The 18,500-nt window shown below is 51.3% G+C and overlaps 1 protein-coding gene across 1 annotated transcript; it reads right to left on the minus strand.

The window, feature by feature from the left end:
• Window positions 1-14,359: 14,359 nt before the first annotated feature.
• Sncg (synuclein gamma) lies at window positions 14,360-17,895 on the minus strand. The gene is made up of 5 exons (XM_059274552.1): window positions 17,690-17,895; window positions 16,886-16,927; window positions 16,474-16,601; window positions 14,944-15,006; window positions 14,360-14,677 (listed from the first exon to the last, which is right to left on the minus strand). The coding sequence occupies exons 1-5, from the start codon at window positions 17,808-17,810 to the stop codon at window positions 14,657-14,659; spliced, it is 375 nt and encodes a 124-aa protein (XP_059130535.1). The 5' UTR covers window positions 17,811-17,895; the 3' UTR covers window positions 14,360-14,656.
• Between the last annotated feature and the right edge of the window lie 605 nt (window positions 17,896-18,500).

An 18,500-nucleotide genomic window follows, 5' to 3' on the forward strand; every position in this document is an offset into this window, starting at 1 on the left:
AACTCAGAAGAGCTGAGCATGGTGACACACACCTCTGACCCAAGACTAGGGAGCCTGAGGCAGGAGAATTGCCATGAGTTCCAGAACAGTTTGGGCTACAAAGTGAAGCCCTGTATGCACTACTGTGCCAGAGAGAGACACAGAGAGAGAAACTGAGGATGCTCGAGGGAGCACAAGGCTTGGACTCAGTCCTCACACCCTACCCCACCCCACACTCCGAACACACAAAAAAAACCACTAAGCCACTGAAAAAGAAAACAAAAGTGAAGACACGAGACAAGGAGTATAGATGAAGACGAGGAACGCAGCCCCTTGGACCCTCTGGGAGGACGTAAGTCAGCTGAATCACTATTGTGAAAAACAGTCCAGTGAGTCCTTAAAATACTGAAGACCTATATGAAAGAAGGCCTATATGACCCAGCAGTCCTTCCTCTGGTCACGGGCGGACCCAAAGGAAATGAAATCACATCTCAAAGAAATACCCACACTCCGACGCTCACTTCAGGTTAGCCACAACAGCCAAGGTTTGGAATCAGCCAAGTGTCTATCAAGGAACAGTGACTTAGCTAAGTGTGGGTTTGCAATCCTGAACTTGGGAGGCAGAAGCAGGAGTATCAACTCAAGGTCAGCCTCAGCTCTATATGAGTTCAAGGCTAGCACCGGCTACATGATACCTAGTCTCAAGAAAACAAACAAAACCAAGCAACAGCCAGGCAGGTGGTGGTGCACACCTTTAATCCCAGCATTCAGGAGGCAGAGCCAGGTGGATCTCTGTGAGTTCGAGACCAGCCTGGGCTACAGAGCGAGTTCCAGGAAAGGCGCAAAGCTACACAGAGAAACCCTGTCTTGAAAAAAAAAAAAAAAAACAAGCAACAAAAGTGACCAGCAACGGTTCAGTATGTATGTACAATGCAATAATCAGCTTTAATAGAAGATGATGCCACTTGTGCTAACATGGACCCCGACATTATGCTAAGTGAAATAATCAAAGTGTAGAAAGACAAATACTAAATGGTCTCACTTATATATAATCTCTACAAAGGCGAAATTCATAGATGCAGGCAGTAGGGACTACAGGAGGAGAGAGAGGCATACTGAATAAAAAGGCAGGTCTGTGTCTGTGCTGGGGATGTGGCTCAGTTGGAAGAGCACTTGCCTAGCATGCTGAAGCCCTGAGTTCAATTCCCTGCACAATATAAACCAGATATGGTGGCACATAACTACAATCTCAGCACTCAGGTATAGGCAAGATGGTCAAACATTCAAGGCCACCCTCAACTATAGAATAAGTTCAAGGCCAGCCTGGAACACAGAAGTCCCTGTGTCAAAAAAAAAAAAAAAAAAAAAGAAAGAAAGAAAGAAAGAAAGAAAGAAAGAAAGAAAGAAAGAAAGAAAGAAAAAGAAAAGAGAAAACAAACAAAAACACTTGAACCAACCAAACAATCAGACTACACCATGTAATAATTAGTGAAGAGCAGGTTATTTCAGGTTGCCTCTTTGTAGAAGGATTAAGGCAGAGGATTGCCAATTGAAACTGGCCTGTTGGGTAACTCTGCTCTAATCCAGATATCTGGGAGGGACAGATAAACAGATGAGTTTTGTCTTGGTGACAATCTGAACTTTAGATTGAGTGACTCCATTTTGATCTGTTTGTTTGCTTGTTTTTGTTTTTCGAGACAGGGTCTTTCTACACAACTCTGGCTGTCCTGGAACTCACTGTGTAGACCAAGCTGTCCTCGAGCTCACAGAGACCCCCCTGCCTCCTGCCTCTGATAGCTTCCCAAGTGCTGGGATTAAAGGCATATGCTCGGAGCTCCATTTTTATTTTTTTATTTTGTTTTTTGAGACAGGGTTTCTCTGTGTAGCTTTGGTGCCTGTCCTGGATCTCCCTCTGTAGACCAGGCTGACCTCGAACTCACGGAGATCCACTTGCCTCTGCCTCCCAAATGCTAGAATTAAAGTCACGCGCCACCGTCATCCAGCTCCATTTTGATTTTTAACCTGGTTTTTGCAGGTGTCTATTCCAAAACAAGGCTTACTGTAATATGCATTTGACAAGATCAACACAATTAACAGTTCATGTTCCCGTAGTCCCAGTCTGGGTCAAATGTTTTCAGAATTTTTTTTTCTTTTAAAGCAAGACCGTTGTATGTGGAGCAAAGTGATAGCGCAGACTAAAGAGAGAAACACTGTTCAAACTGAAGTCGTGTCGTACCAGAGAAACCACTCAAGGAACCCAGTCATTGTTTGGGGCTTCCTTTATGGTGTTCAGGAGAAAGAGGGACTGGTTATTAGGGTGTAGCTTCTACTTTGATTGACAGATTAGGCCATATGTTCATTTTTCTTACTGAACATGTCCTATCCCATAATGCGTCTGATCTTAATTATATGCACACCCAATTACACCTCAGCAGAAAATGATACATAGGGAATTCTCCCTAAAAGGTTACTAGAGGACACAGTTTTGCCTCACTGCTCATGCACTCAAAACCCGTGCAGGCCAGGCTGGCCCTTCTGTTCTTCTTACCTGCTTAGGATAGAAACTGTCTAACTTTGACTGTTACTGGGGGCGGGGGAAGATAGCGTTGTTCAGAGATGGGGGTTCATGTAGCCAGATGCAGGTGGAGGTCAAGGGATTCAAGGTTGGCAAGCGCGTTTGGAGAGGGTAACGTGTGTGCACAGCAGAAGCAGATGAAGGAACTAGGCTGTCCCGTGCATTATTACAAGAGGAAGGAGTATGTATAACAAAAATCAAAGGGGAGCCGGGGAGGATGGCCAGGGAGCTAAATTATCTCCTGTGCATGGCCGACCCATTAGAAACTCGGTATATCCAGGCCTCAGGGCCTGGGCCTCTATTTCTAACTACTATGTAGGAGGCTGAGGCAAGAGCGGCACAAAGTCAAGGCCTCCCTAGAGTACAAAATGAGCTAGCTCCTCACCAACATGGACATCTTAGTGAGACTTCCCTTCTCAGGTAAAGGGGTGATGTAGCTTAGTGGTAGAGTCTGTGCCTGGCATGTATGAGGTACACAGCCCTGTCATTCAAAAAACTTATTGGCTGGGCCGGTGGTGGCGCACGCCTTTAGTGCCAGCACTCGGAAGGCAGAGCCAGGCAGATCTCTGTGAGTTCGAGGCCAGCCTGGTCTACAGAGCTAGATCCAGGACAGGCACCAAAATTACACAGAGAAACCCTGTCTCAAAAAACAAACAAAAAAAAACCCCAACAACTTAGTGTGTATTAAGTGCTTTGCTTGCATGTATCTACATGTATATGTACCCCCACCTTTCTTTCTTAATTTTTATTTTAACATTTTTAAAAATAGTTAATGCCATGCATACTGGAACATTCTAAATCTTTACGGGCCCTTTACCCAGTTGTAAAAATTGTCAGCTTAGATCCCAGATGTCTTATCAGTGTTTCAGTCTTGAAAACACTTCTGGAGAAGGGTGACTTCAGCCAATCAAGAGACAGCAGAAAATACTTCAGCCAAAGGGGCGATGGGTGGGAAGTTCTGCTATCTTCATCTGTAGATCTAAGTCAAAAACAAAGGAGTGGCTAGGGCTTGGGCAATGGAATGTAAACGCTACATGTTTTCACAGAGTAGAAAGGAGAGAACTACCAGGGAGAAAGGGAAGGAAGAGAGCCTGGGGAGTAGGAAATTCTGCTCTTGTCTGCAGTCTAAAGGGAACCAAGACTGGGGAGGCTGAGGCTTAGGAGTGTGGAGAGTTAAAGGCCAGCCTGGCTTTAGTGAGATCCTGTCTCAAAATAAGTAAATAAACACATTAATAGGTAGATAGGTAAATAAATACATAAATACATAAAAGAGTGGCTTTGGCTGCAGAGGGGTTAAGGGTGAGTAATGCTCTTTCAGAGGACATGAGTTCAGGTCCCAGCACCAGTGTCAGTCAGATCATGACCACCTGACTCCAGCTCCAGGGGGAGCTGATGCCTCAGGCTTCCTCAGGCACCTCTTTTCGAATTGCTGTGCGTGCGTGCGTGCGTGCGTGCGTGCGTTGTGTTCCAAACCAAGACAAGAGCCAAGGAAGAGCCAGGTACAGCCAGGCAAGGGTAGTTTATGAGTGCATTGTAGGCAGAGTGTGGGGTCATGGCCCCTGAGGAAGAGCTTGACTAGACAGATGGGAAAGGAACTAAAGAGGAAGTCATGTGGCTGAGCCGGAAAGGAAAGGAATGCCTAAGAGACAGCTGGGTAGCTAGTGCATGGCTTAGGAGTGCAGGTTGTGGGGGACCAGTCCCCACATTTATTTACCCCAGGGACTCTTGAGGAAGGAGGGATAAGAGACTTAGTTAGAAATAGAGGGGAGAGAAACAGAGAAACACAGGATAGACTTGGGTGGGCCTGGATCCTTATCCACCGGCCCAGAACTTTATTCCAAAGGTCTATTTATAACAAGCCGAGGGGTGGAGTAAAAGACTTCCCCCTTGCTTGCTAGTTACAGCCAAGTGCAGACCATTTCAGACACCTGCACCCAGGCCCAAACCATCCTCTCTATGCAGACCTGCTGGGTACAGCCACTAGGAAACCTGAAAATGGGCTCCCACAGCAGGTAGTTGGGGAAAACTAAGCTTTCTATTCAACAAAATCTATCAGAACAGAAAGCCTAATTCAGACCCGTGTCTTCAGTCAGAGCAGTGGCTGCCGCAGAATCAGTGAGGTTGGGGATTGGATAAAGACAGCACAGGGTCTCCACTTCTGTCCTGATCAGACAGGTAGCCTCCTCTTTGTGTGTCCTGGTATTGCAAGTGCCCACCCCAGTTCTAGGGACTGACTATTCCAAGCTATAAAGTCTCTAAGAAATGAGGGATCATTTCTTTCCTTGTCCCTTTGTTTCTTTTAAGATCATCAAAAAGCTTTCCTAGAACATCCCCACCCACCCCCACCCCCACCCCCACCCCGTCCCACAGGCTTGACCTTTCCTCTCCTAGCAAGAGGCTCCCATCCCCCCACCCCTGCCATATTCATGCCTAAAAGCCTAAAGCAGAGCAGGTAAGAAGCAGAGGATGTGAGCCTCCTGGGATTTACTCTGAGTCACACTGGGCAAGGATGAACAACAGAAAGACAAAGGGCGTCGAAGATCCAGCGCCGTCAGCTTCATGGTGTGATCCCAACTGTCTCCTGGCCCAGCACCTGAAGGTGAGTTCTTTTGGAGATGCCAGAAGCCCTCAAACAGCTCGAGGTGTCTCTTAAAGGGCCTTCCCTTTGAGCTGGAGGTAACTGTATCAGCTCATTTTGCACACTTGGGAAGGTCTTCTTTGGGGGAAACAGTTAGCCATGTGGATCCAAGTATGGGCACCACCCTGGGCGAGGGTGGAAGAGGCAAAAGGAAAGCCTCGAGGGACAGCCTGGGCCAGCTTGCAAAGAAAGCTGCTTTTTCTTAATCTCCACAGAACTGGGGAGGGCGTGGTTCTTATTTTTGAACTGAAGTGATAAACTTTTTTATGCACCAATTGGGAGAAGGTATTACTAGGGGCGACGACAATAAAGGCATAAAGGCCTGGAGATGGGACAGGAGGCAGGCAGAGATCCCCTGGGGTGTGGCACTGTTTCTGATGAACGGATGCTTGGGTGTAGCCTCCCGCTGCGGCACTGTGAGTCAGCCGGCAGCAGGGCGCGCCCGGAGCTGAGGTCCCGTGCACGGACACGTGCTGAGGGTGGGGAAGCGAGCTAGCTTTGCAAGATCCCTATTCCTTCTGGGACTTGCCGGACGAAAATGTCCAGTTTCGTTAAGGACCAGAAGTTTCTAGTTAGCTCGAGAAGAAAAGGGAGCTTAAGGGAGTTTGGACGCATTCGTACTAGCACACTCCAAGGCCACGGGCACAGGGCCCTGCACGCACGCTCTCTCCTTTGGAGACAGGGCTCCGCCTGGCGGCCGCGATCAAAATCTTAAAAAAGACCGAGGGGTCCCTCTTGGTGAGTCACCGCAGGGTGTGGCCGGGTGCGCGGCTCCCGCGGTTCCGTAGCCTGCAAGGCCTTCCTGCAGCCCGAGGGCGCCCTCAGGCGCCGGCTCCCCTCTCCCAGCCTCCTTCAGCACCTCGCATCCATTCAGAGAGGAGTCCCCGGAGGATCAGGGGACGGGAGTACCCCCCCATCCTAGGTGCAGCCTGCTTTCTGAAGCTAATGAGTAGTAGGCGGCGGAGAGGATGGGAAACCCGCCCCTACCGGCGCCAAAGAGCTGGGCCCTGCTTGGCAAAATCACTAAGTGAATCCAAAAGTAGGACAATAGGAGCTTTAATTAAGGACAGATCAAGGAGGCACCAGCTGGACAGAGCTCTGGGCCAAGTTCAGCGGATCCCCGACTGGAGAGAAGTGCTCAGTTTCCTCACTGCTGATGGCTGGAGTCTTTGCTCGCCTTGTTAGATCCTGGTTAACAGCCTGGGTTCACGGACGCCTGGCAGCGCTGTGCGAGCCTGGGAAAGGAAGCACGACGCAGTAAAGGCAGTACCCTGGGGACCCATTGCTGTGCTGAGCTAAATCTGGTTAGAGTATGCTCGCCAGGAACCCTACTTTCCAGTCGTTGAGGGCAGAGCGGCTCAGTAGACAGGTCTGTAGAAAGGAGGCTAACACTGAGCCAGGGTTGGAGCCTGTGAGGAGTGTGCACCCCACTCTCCCTTACCCTTCACCCCCTAACACCACTAGACTTTCTGTACATCCTCTGGGATGGGGTCATCCTTTCCACTCGTTGGAACAAGATAGTGTCCTTAGCCCCATGCCATTGGCATGAAGTCTCTTGCCTTAGGCCAGCCAGGAAGACAATGAGGTTGGTGAGCCCTGCTCCTGAGTGCTCATGATAATCTACCGCTCTGGGTCGCTCCTTCTTGGCTTGTTTCTTTACCAGTTTGGAATAAGAAGGGAGTTAGATGTGGAGAAACTTAAGGCTGGGATCTGCCTGACGTAGGAAACTTCAAAGTAACAAATAGATCCCCACCCCACCCCAGGTGGTTTAAAAAAAAAAGTTCATGGGGTCTGGAGATACCTCTGGGTCCCCTCTGCCCTGTGCTGAGAGGCCAGCAGGTAGAGGTCTTTCAGCAGGCAGAAGTCCATTCCAGTGGTGTGTGTTTGGGGGTGGGGGGCGCGTGCACAGCCTCGGACCTGCTACCTGCTTGGCACCTCCTCAGATGGGCTCCAGCAACTCCCAAAGCACTGGCCCAGGTGGCTGTTCTGTGGCACCTCCATCTCCGGGAGACAGGGTCTGAGGATTCCACACTACAGAGACCTGCTGCTCCTGTGGGTGTGCTCTAGGAAGGTGTACCCAATGATGCTCAGGTAGGGCTCCCCTCACTGGCACCCTGGGCATTCTGCTCCAGGTCTTTCGTATTGTCACTGCCGTGGCTTCGGGGAGTTCTGGGTTATCAAGGACAGCTGCAGCAGCTTATCTGAACACTGATTTGGATGTAGGGGATGGGGTGAGACAGGGTTTCTCTGCCTGTAGCTCTGGCTGTCCTGGAACTCTCTCTGTAGACCAGTCTGACCTCAGAGACCTGCCTGCCTCTGCCTCCTGCATTAAAGACATGTGCCACCACCACTCAGCCTGATTTTGATTTTTTTTTAAGTACACCAGAGCCAGCTCACCCTGCAGAGAGAGGGCAGGAGCAGGTCAGTAGGCAGATTACTGGGCTTTGGGTGGGAATAGGGACTAAGAGGGCGTGAGGGATGGAGGAGGGAGGACACTTCCCTGGGGGTTCATCACAGGGAAGGGAGAGATCTAACTAACAGGTTTTCTGATCTCCCCCAGCCCCCATAATAGGTTTCTCAGCTGACGCAGTAAGCCAGATCAAGCCTAATTGAAAAAGTATAACTGATAGTAATCTGCGCTGGTTACCTCATAGAAAGGTCATGACAGAACCCAGTGGTACTTTTAGAGCTTTATTATGAGGGAAGGGGGGAGAAGGCCTGGGGGGGAAGGAAGGGGGGAGGGAGCAGAGCAAAGAGAGAGACAGAGAGAGAGTGTGGGGGTCTGCGTCCAGTTTTTTAAGGTGGGTACGTAGTTGTCTGTGCCTGCTGATGATGTAAGATGCAAGAACCCACACTGAGCATGTGCCGGAGTGAGGGCAGGATCCTAACAATAACAACAGGTTTATTTGAGCAAAGCAACTCCTGGAAGAATTCTCCAGTCTCAGAGATGGAGGCCGGAGAAGCCACACGCCCAAACTAAAGCAAGGAGATTATATATGTTGTAGAAGAGGATGATGATGTGTCTGCCACAAGCTGGGTCTGTGCCCAAGTATGGTCAACAGCTGGCAGGGATTTGGGCAGCTGGCAACTTCAAGGAGAGGAAGCTGCTAAGAATTCGGAACTGGGCTTTTTGGCGCCTTCCCTTTGTTTGGAGAGTCTCAGGGCGGGGTTTGGAGAGAGAGAGAGAGAGAGAGAGAGAGAGAGAGAGAGAGAGAGAGAGAGAGAGATGGAATGGGGTTTTCTGGATCATGTAGGGGTGAGCTGGAGGTTCCAACCAAACACTAACTAGAGTGGGAAAGGCAACTAAGAAAGGCAAGAAGGACTACATAGAGATCCAGGAGACTACTCACCCAGTGGCCATGGTTCCTCAGCTGGGAACTCCATCTGGTCATCCTGGAGCTGATACTAATAGTAGCAGGGTTTTTTATTGAGTATTTTCGAGAACACACACACACACACATTCCTTTACAGTTTCTTGTATAATTTTTAGAATCGTATAGTGAGCTGAAATAACATGGGTTTACAGAAGGAAACTGAGGCAGAAAGATCAGTAGGGTTTTAGTCAAACTCTCACATCAGGACTCAAATCTATTGCAATGGGTATAAACTTCAGGGCCCTGGTAAACACAGGACCCCTGTCTCCACCCACCTGGCTCTGGCACTGAGGTGGGCTATGTGCCTCGAGGACCCTGGAATCCAACCAGGACAGATACGGGAGGGTGAAGTCTAACACCAAAGGTGAGACTTTTTATGTTCCTCTGGGAAAGGAAAGAGGTCACAGGTCACCTAAACCCACCAGCTAGGCTGAGGGCAGGAATGACCTGGGTTGCTCACTTTTCTTTCTTCCTTTTTTTCTTTTTTGTTTGTTTGTTTTTTTTTTTTTTTTTTGAGGCAAGGTTTCTCTGTGTAGTCCTGGCTGTCCTGGAACTCACTCTGTAGACTAGGCTGGCCTCAAACAGAGATCTGCTTGCCTCTGCCTCCTGAGTGCTGGGATTAAAAGTGTGCACCACCACACCCTCCCCTAAAGTGTTTTCATGGACATTAAATGGATTGATGGATGTTTATTCCCAAACCCAAGTCTGTCTGCTGAATGATCAAGGGGTCCAGTGAGTGAGGAAGATTTCTTCAGAATGCCAACCGGCAAGAAGACTGCAGGCCAGGGCCCTGGAGCAAAACTCAGCTAACTCAAGCCCTTTTGTTCTTAGGCACAGGAGAAGAAAGTGGGCTTTGCTTAGGAAAGGTTGGGTGACTGGACATGTGCAGGCATCTCTCCAGTGGGCCTGCAGCCCTGTGATACCACAGATCTGGATACCCATATCAGTTTTAAAATGGCATAGTCCTATTGTGGAATAATCTTTTTTTTTTTTTTCCAGACAGGGTTTCTTTGTGTAGCTTTGTGCCTTTCCTAGAACTCACTTGGTAGCCCAGGCTGGCCTCAAACTCACAGAGATCCACCTAGCTCTGCCTCCCGAGTGCTGGGATTAAAGGCGTGTGCCCCCAAAACCCAGCTGAATAATCTTTTTGTACACTGTGAAGATGTGTCACTCTGATTGGTTTAATAAAAAGTTGAACGGCTAATAGCTAGGCAGGATTTCCAGGTGGCTAATAGCTAGGCAGGATTTCCAGGCACAGAGGATGCTGGGAAAAGGAGAAGAATCATGAGGAGACATGAAGGAAGTATGACATGTGGGAGATGAAGTAACAAGCCATGAGTCACGTGGCAGCATGTAAATGAGTATAAATGGGTTAATTTTTTTTTTCTTTCGAGACAGGGTTTCTCCATGTAGTTTTGGTGCCTGTCCTGGATCTCGCTTTGTAGACCAGGCTGGCCTCGAACTCACAGAGATCTTCCTGAGTGCTGGGATTAAAGGCGTGCGCTGCAGAAATGGGTTAAGTTATAAGAGCTACTTAGAAACAAGCCTAAGCTATTGGCCAAACTTTCATAATTAATAGTAAGTCTCTGTGGGGTTATTTGGGAGCTGGCTGGAGAGACAGAGAAAGACTTTTTACATAGTCCTGCTTGTCTTGCCGTCTTCAGCCCTGAATGGAGAGGAGAGGGACTGGGTGAGTCTAAGGTCAGTCAGTTTTTACTGCCAGCCCAAAAAACATCCCTGAACTGACTGGCATGCCTGTCTACGTAGTGAAACCAGGCTAAGGCAGCAGTGTCAGTCACCCTTCAGTCACTCTTAAGATATTTTGACAGAGCCGGGCGGTGGTGGCGCACGCCTTTAATCCCAGCACTCGGGAGGCAGAGACGCCTTTAATCCCAGCACTCGGGAGGCAGAGCCAGGCGGATCTCTGTGAGTTTGAGGCCAGCCTGGACTACCAAGTGAGTTCCAGGAAAGGCGCAAAGCTACACAGAGAAACCCTGTCTCGAAAAACCAAAAAAAAAAAAAGATATTTTGACAGGCCCAGTGAAGTAGTGACCTAGGCGACCATCATCATCGTAACCCATGTAGCAGAGGTGTGTGTGCAGAAAGCAGGTCAGACTAGTGTGTAGCTCGGTCGCATTTAGTGATTTACTTAATTCACTTCCTTTTTCAGGGCAAGGCCTCCCTGCAACCCTGTCTGTCCCTGAACTCTTGATTCTCCTGTCTCTGTCTCCTGAGTTCAGTAAGTGGGTTTAGTCAGTCACCTGGCCTCAGATCAGAGATATTCTGTTTGTTTATTGTTTGTCTTTTTTCAAGACAGGGTTTCTCTGTGTAGACCTGGCTGGTCTCAAACTCAGAGACCTGCCTGCCTCTGTCTCCTGAGTGCTGGAATTAAAGGCCTGTGCAAGTACCATCCAGACAGTGATATTTTAGTAGAAAAATTGAAAGGTTGTTTATTTTGCCGGGTGGTGGTGGTGGTGGTGGTGGTGGTGGTGGTGGTGGTGGCACACGCCTTTAATCCCAGCACTCAGGAGGCAGAAGCAGGCAGGTCTCTGAGTTCAAGGCCAGCCTGGTCTACAGAGTGAGTTCCAGGACAGCCAAGGCTACACAGAGAACAAGGCTACACAGAGAAGCCATCTTTTTTTTTTTTTTTTTTTTTTTTTTCCGAGACAGGGTTTCTCTGTGTAGCTTTGCGCCTTTCCTGGAACTCACTTGGTAGACCAGGCTGGCCTCGAACTCACAGAGATCCGCCTGGCTCTGCCTCCCGAGTGCTGGGATTAAAGGCGTGCGCCACCACCGCCCGGCCAAAGAAGCCATCTTGAAAAAACAGAAAAAAAAATTTATTGTTTTGTTTGTGTGTGTGTGTGTGTGTGTACACTTGCATGTGCACACATGTGCCCCACGATGTGAATGAATATGGAGGCTGGAGTACTTGCAGGAATCAGTTTTCTCTTTCCACCATGGAGTTCCAGGGATTGAACTTGGGTCATTAGACTCAGCAGCAAGCACTCTATCCCCTGAGCCATCTCGTTGGACCAAAATTAGTGATTTTTAAAGTCAACTAAAAAGTCCAGTGTGGTGGTTCATACATGTAATTCCAGCACTTGGGAGACAGGATCACAGCTAAGTTGGAGGCCAGCCTGGGCTACTGAGTGAAACCCTGTCTCCAAGAACAAAACCAAAAATAGCCAAAAAGTAGCTGTGCATGTGCTGCACATGATCTCAGCACTTGGGAGGTGGAGGCAGGAGGATGCTCGGTGGTGTACTGTGTGATCTCAGTCAGCACTTGGGAGGTGGAGGCAGGAGGGTCAGGAGTTCAGAGCCACTTTAACTACATGGTAAGTCAGAGGCCCGTCTGGGCTACATGAGATCTTGTACCAGAAAATAAAAATAAGCCATGGGTATGGTGGCTCATGCCTTTAATCTCAGCACTTGGGAGAGAGGCAGGCAGATTGCTGGGAGTTAGAGGCCAGCCTGATCTGCATAGCTAGTTCCAGTGCAGCCAGTCAGTGAAAAAAAAAGTTAAATTTAAAGGGTGGGGTGGGGTGCTGGAGAGACGGCTCAGCAGCAGTTAAGAACATGTTATTTAGAGAATCAGAAACTGCACCCCAGCATCCAAGGAGGGTGGCTCTTACCTGCCTGTAACTCCAGTTCTGAGGGGTTTAACACCCTTCCCGTCCTCTGGGGGCACTGCACTCAGGTGCACAAACCCCCACTCAGATACACACATATACATATAATTAAAAATATTCTTAAAAATTCATTCAATCAATCAATATTCAACTTTAAACAAAAAAATGAGAGAGAGAGACAGAGACAGAGAGAGAGAAGCAGCTGAGGCTGGAAGGTTTATTTTCCCAAAGTCACAGCCCAACACACTCGAGAGCCTGCAGGAGACGGGGGTAGGGCTTCTTGGGTAAGCTCAGGTCTACGACCACAGAGAACTTTGCTTTTCCTTTCCCAGTGGTTAGTCCAGGGCGTGTGCCTGGGGTTGAAGGGAGGGAACACCACTGCAGGTGCCATAGGTTGGAGAAAGGTCTTCCTGGAGCAGGCTGACCTTGATGTTTGTCATTTGAGTCCGGAACAAGGGGTGGGGGAGCAACTGAGACCTCTGCAAAGATGCTTGGGAGGTGAGAGACTTCCTGGGGCCAGGTCTACCTGCCTTTCCTCTGCCCCCAGTCCCCCAAGCTAGCCTTGGTCCTACACTTTCTCTTCCGGCCCAGAGAGCTCCTGGGTGGGCACACCTCCCGGGTGGGCACGACTTCCTGAAATTTGTGAGTTGGGGAGGAGGTGTGTGCAGGAGCACCCGCCTGCCCTGGGCCTCCTCTGCCCCTTCCTCCTGTCCGTGGGACCATGGACCTCAGTTCTTCCCTTCCTCCCAAGCAGTGGATGCCTGGGACTCACCCACCTGGATAAAGAGCTCAGGGGCAGGTTGACTGGGCTGGCCTTGACCCCTGCTCCCTATTGCACAAACTGGGTGGGAGACAAATGTCTCGGGCCAGTGTGCCCTCCAGTTCTGGCTGTGGCATTGGAGGCCTGAACAAGTCATTTCAAAGTTCTAAACCCAAACTGAGTATCCAAGGCTGAGACCCCAGGAAAGATTCCAAGGCTGAGACCCCAGGAAAGATTCCAAGGGTGAGGCAGCTAAGTGCTGGACCCCAGTCAGGCTGGGTGCCTGGGTTGTTTGAAATTTTGGAGGGGGGGGGGGGGGACTCTGAAATAGCACCCTGGAGGCCATGGCAGAGCAGGGAATCAGGGGTTCTGGAACGAGGCCATCGGTTTGTGCCCAGTCCTGCTGTGTCTCAGCTCTGTGCTCTTGGGCAAGTTGTTTAAACTCTCAGTTCCTTAATTCCTTTCCTTCTCTTGGGGTGGCAGTGGTGCACGCCTTTAATCCCAGCACTCGGGAGGCAGAGCCAGGTGAATCTCTGTGAGTTCGAGGTCAGCCTGGTCTACAGAGCGAGATCCAGGACGGGCACCAAAACTACACAGAGAAACCCTGTCTCAACAACAACAACAACAACAACAACAAAGACCTCCTTTCCTTCTCGAAGTTTACTATGGTATATGCCAGCTGTGTTTATTCATTTGCAACGCTGAGGGCTGAACGTACGGCCTCGGGCTTGGTAAGCAAGCACTCTACCACTGAGCTACATTCGCAGTCCCAGATACACCAATGCCATTTTTTTTTTTTTTTTTTTTTTTTTTTTTGTTTATGCTGTCCTGTAGGCTCCTGGGCTAGATAGGAAAAGAAAGTCCACCTATCCGAGGATGCCTGGGGCCAGGCGGGAGGAGCCTCAGGGCCATTCTGCTCTGCTGTGTGTGTGTGTGTGTGTGTGTGTGTGTGTGTCCTCACGTGACGGCTGGAGTGTTCTGGGGAAGGTGTGAGGTCCCTGTCTCCATAGCACCCAAGTTGACATTGTACCGACATTCTCACCCTCTGCCTACCTGAACTTCCTCAGACCCAATGAACCAGGAAGGTGGTGGAATCTACTCTAAAGGGGTTTCGGTGCTGAGGCTGAAACCGGAACTATCCAGTTGCACTACTGGGGACAGGGTCAGCTGCCTGTTATCTGGGGAGCTGAGTGAAAGGCCACCACCCTACTGCTGAAGACAGTGGGGCTAGGGGTGGCGGGGACGGGACGGGGCACAGTGCTCCTGAAGGCACAGGTTCCGGTAGAACTCTGTATGTCTTGAAGTGTACCCGGTCCCATCAAATGCTGAGCAGGTGTCTTTTTTCCCCTGGGGATGTCCAGGGGGCTTCATGAGTGATAGCGCAGCACAGAGAAGAGGCATGGGTGGGAGTGGGACTCAGGTTTTATTTGGAATCATTAAAAAAAGAAAAAAAGAAAGAAATCACAGTGGCATCTGAACTGTGGGATCCAAAGGACCATAGGGCAAGAGGAGCCAGCAGGGGGCGCTGGCGCTGGCAGTAGCGTGCGCGCGAGCGTGGACAGGTTTGTGGCACCGAGCTGGGGAGCAGAGAACGTGGGCAACCTGCAGGGCACTCTACACAGGGCACTTACTGTGCCAGATGGGAACAGGGTCCAAGGTAGAGGGGGTGTCCCTTGGGCCTCTGTGGTTGATGGCAGCCTCCTAGTCTCCTTCACTCTTGGCCTGGCAGCGAGGGGAGGAGAGAAAGGGAGGGAGGGAGGGAGGGAGGGAGGGAGGGAGGGAGGGAGGGAGGGAGAGAGACTTGCACTCAGCTCGGGGCCCACAGCTCTCCCTGATCACCAGGGAAGGGTCACTTATGAGGAGATCATGCACTCAAGCCCAGGTCTGCCACACCCACATCCCTGTGGGAGGCTGTGGAAAGTTTCCCAGGACTCAGAAATGAAGATGGTCTGTGCGGTTCCGGTCTCTACTGGGAGTCCTGTTCTTACCTCTTCATCCTCTAGCCCTTTGGCTTCCTCGTCCTGTGCAGGCGCAGGTTTTTCCAAGTCCTCCTACAGGGTTGCAAAGAGGACACAGGCTATGGGAAGACACCCTGACCCTCCGCTGCCTGCAGCCAGGGCGTCCGCTGCCAGCTCTCAGGAATGAGCAGAGACCCTGCATCATCTTACAGTACTTAGAGCATCTGGAGGTGCTTACAGCGCTGGTGACAGCGGTGACGATGATGATGATGATGGTGGGTGCTCACCATGTGCCTGGCAGAACTGTTTCCTGGCATCCTTTCCCCACAGCCCCATCAGATAGATAGTGTGCCATTTCAGATGAGGAAATGCGGATCTGGATAGGGTCTCTTCCCAAAGTCATACCGTCTGTCTGCAGAGGTGCACAGGCACTCTCCAGTGACAAGAGACCCTGTGCTGGCCCTAGAGCAGGTGTTTGGGATGGGAGACCCCTCCCTTTCTACCCACTCCTCAGAGCAGACTTCTGCATCACTGGCTGCGTGAGATGATGGGGTTCCACCACTGGGGTAGCCTGTGGTAAGTACAGGAGCTGAAGATGACAAGTCTTTGGAATCAGCTTCCTCCCCAGCCTCCATTCTGGAATCCCCATCCCTGCACATCTGTACTCAGTCTTTCAAGAGTACAGCCAGGAGCTGGCCACTTATGGGAGCTCCATGCTCACATGAACTAGCCGTGTGACTGTGGCTCATCACCTAATGTCTCCAGGCTTTCCTTTCCACATCCTGTTTTTTGGAAATTGGGAGCCCATTAAAAGGGTAAGTGTAAAGTGCTTAAAAGCAGAGCTTGCTGTTGACGAGTGCTTAGACATCTATCCCCAGAGAGCCCGATGGCGCTGTCCTTTCAGCTCACACACACACCACACACACACACACACACACACACACACACCACACACACACACACACACCACACACACACACACACACACACACACACACACACACACACACACACACCTGTTCATGCATACACTTCCACATACATCTCCACCATTCCTACAATGCACATACAACCCACGTGCTCACACAAAGACTTCAGCCCAGGGTGGAGTCCGAGCCCTACTGCTTGTCCACCACCAGGGGGCAGTGCTTCCCCCACTGCTTCAAGGGGAGGCAGCGGCCAGACCCTGGGACAGAGGGAGGTTGGACAAAGGCTAACAGGTAGCCCTGGTGGTGGTTTGGAAACTTGAGCCTGTCTAGAAGGCTGCCTTTCACCATACAAGGTCCCGAATTCACTAGTAAAATTTAGTTCCTAAATGCTGAAAGTGATGAGCTGGGCGTGGTTTGAGTGTCACTTTCCTTGTGCACAAAATGAACCCCAAGTCCCCACTGTAGGGGTGCGGTGAGGATTCCAGATACGAACAGGTGTAAAGACACCAAGTCACCTCAACACACACAATGGTGCTGCTTGTGAGTCAAGCAGTGTCTCACTCCTCCCTGTGTGCCCAACAGTGTCTCCTGCTGCCAGAGAGCCCAAGGAGAGGACGTGAGCGAGGCTCACCTTGCGCACCACCCCGGTGGTGACCACGATGTTTTCTGCCTCCTCCACGGTCTTGGTGGCCACCGTGTTGACACTGGTGACCACAGCTTCACTGACGGCATTGGCCTGCTCCTTGGTCTTCTCAGCCACTGCAGAGGATTCTGGCTGGACTCAGCCCTGGCCCTCTTCCCTGCTGCCCACCCAAGCTGGGGAGAACAGCCCCTCCCCAGAGCTTGGATGTCTGACTCCTGGTTATTTCCATGCCTTTCTCTGACTCTAGGGCAGCAACAATGTGATGGGGGGAGCAGGAGCCTACCGAGGTCTATCTTCAGGGAATAGGGTAGTTTGGGTCACCTGGGGCTTAGGTGGACTCTAGGTGTGGGCCCTGGGTATAGGGCAGGATTCGCGGGTCCCAGATGGTAGGCCGCCTTACCTGAAGTTACGCTTTGTACCACATTCTCCTTGGTTTTGTTGCCTAGTGGAGGAAAGAGGTGTTCAGGCAGTCAGGGCGGATAGCTGAACACCCTGGGGTGGGGGTGGGGCAGGAGGGGATGAGGATGGTGTCTGGGGACAGCAGCCCCTTCAAAGGGACATTTCCTGCTATGTCTGAAGGACAGAGGCCAAACAGGAAGGGGACAGGACAGGACGTGGGGACAAAGGACACCAGGCCTGAGGTAGGGTCACTGGTGGGTCTATGGTCCCTGCATGGGTGTGGCCCGGGCCTCAGAAGCAGCAGCTGAACAGAGCAGAGAAAGCTGAGTCACAGGCTTGGCCACCCCTGCCCCCTCTTTGGAGGGAGACCAGAGAGGTGGGGTGGGTTGAACACTCAACTGAGCCCATCTCCACAGCCTACCCCTTCCCTCTAGCCTAAGTGGGGTCATGTGTCCGACTTGACTGCAGCAGCTCCCACTGGAGAAAGTGGGGTCCACCTGAGCAGATCATTGCCTCCAGGGTCTCCAGGCTTAGGAGACCCCAGACGTGTGTGTAGACCCCGGGTGGTCTGAGTGGCACTCTGATCCTAGAGACCTCAGAGTCCCTCCCCGCAAAGTTCCAAAGACAGATAGATACTAGCGTATTCTCCGGGACGTGAGGACCCTGCCTCCACAATCAGGGTTTCATCTCTCTCAAAATGCTCCCCAGAATGGGGGTGCGGGTCAGCAGAGGGAAGGTAGCAGGATCGGCCCTCCTTTAGGGAGCCCTCTGCCCCACCCTGCCCCGCCCCGCCGGCCACACTCACCCACATACATGACCCCCTCCTTGGTCTTCTCAGCCGCCTCTGTCACTCCCTGCTTGGTCTTTTCCACGGCACCCACCACACCCTCCTTGGCAATGGAGAACCCTTTCTTGAAGACATCCATGGCGGTTACTCGGATGGGACCTGTCTGCTGTGAGCTGCGGACCGGAGCAAATGCCTCTGCAGCTGCTGTCCCTGCCGCCGCCGCCGCCGCCGCCGCCGCTGCCTCTTATTGACGTGGATGAAATATTGATGCTGTGGCTGCTGGCTGGAGCCCAGCCAGCCCCGGGCAGGGAGGGGGCAGGGAGGGCGGGCTGGAGAAGAGCATGCCCCAGGGAGGACACCAGAGAGCAGGGCCTGGGCCCCTACTGGCTCAGTTCTGCCCTGCTGACTCCTGTCATCCCAGGGGAGGGGATGCTTGCAGGAGGCTGGACACATCCCAATCTATCACTGTCCCTCATTCATCCCTGGAAAGCCATGGTGGTCTTGTGCCCTGGGTGTTGTGTGCAGAAGCTAAGTGCCTTGGCGGATGCCTCCGTGTCCCAGGTTAGGCAGGGGTCAGGGTCTGTCCAGTGAGTGACCCATCTGCAGACTGCCATGGTTGTCTAGCTACCCACAGCATCCCGGATGCTCCTGAGCCTGGAACTCTCCAGTCAAACCTGTCGGAAAGCTGAGACCAGAAACACACAGTGCTTCCCCATACCCTGGACTGGGCCATGTGCTGTGCGATTCTAGCATCTACCACCCACCTGCTGGTTCCCATAGCCCAGCACAAAAGGTGCCAAGAAGGCATGATATGCCTGCTTCCCACTTC

This window comes from Peromyscus eremicus, chromosome 9, assembly GCF_949786415.1.
Source record: "Peromyscus eremicus chromosome 9, PerEre_H2_v1, whole genome shotgun sequence".
Classification (NCBI taxonomy): Eukaryota; Metazoa; Chordata; class Mammalia; order Rodentia; family Cricetidae; genus Peromyscus; species Peromyscus eremicus.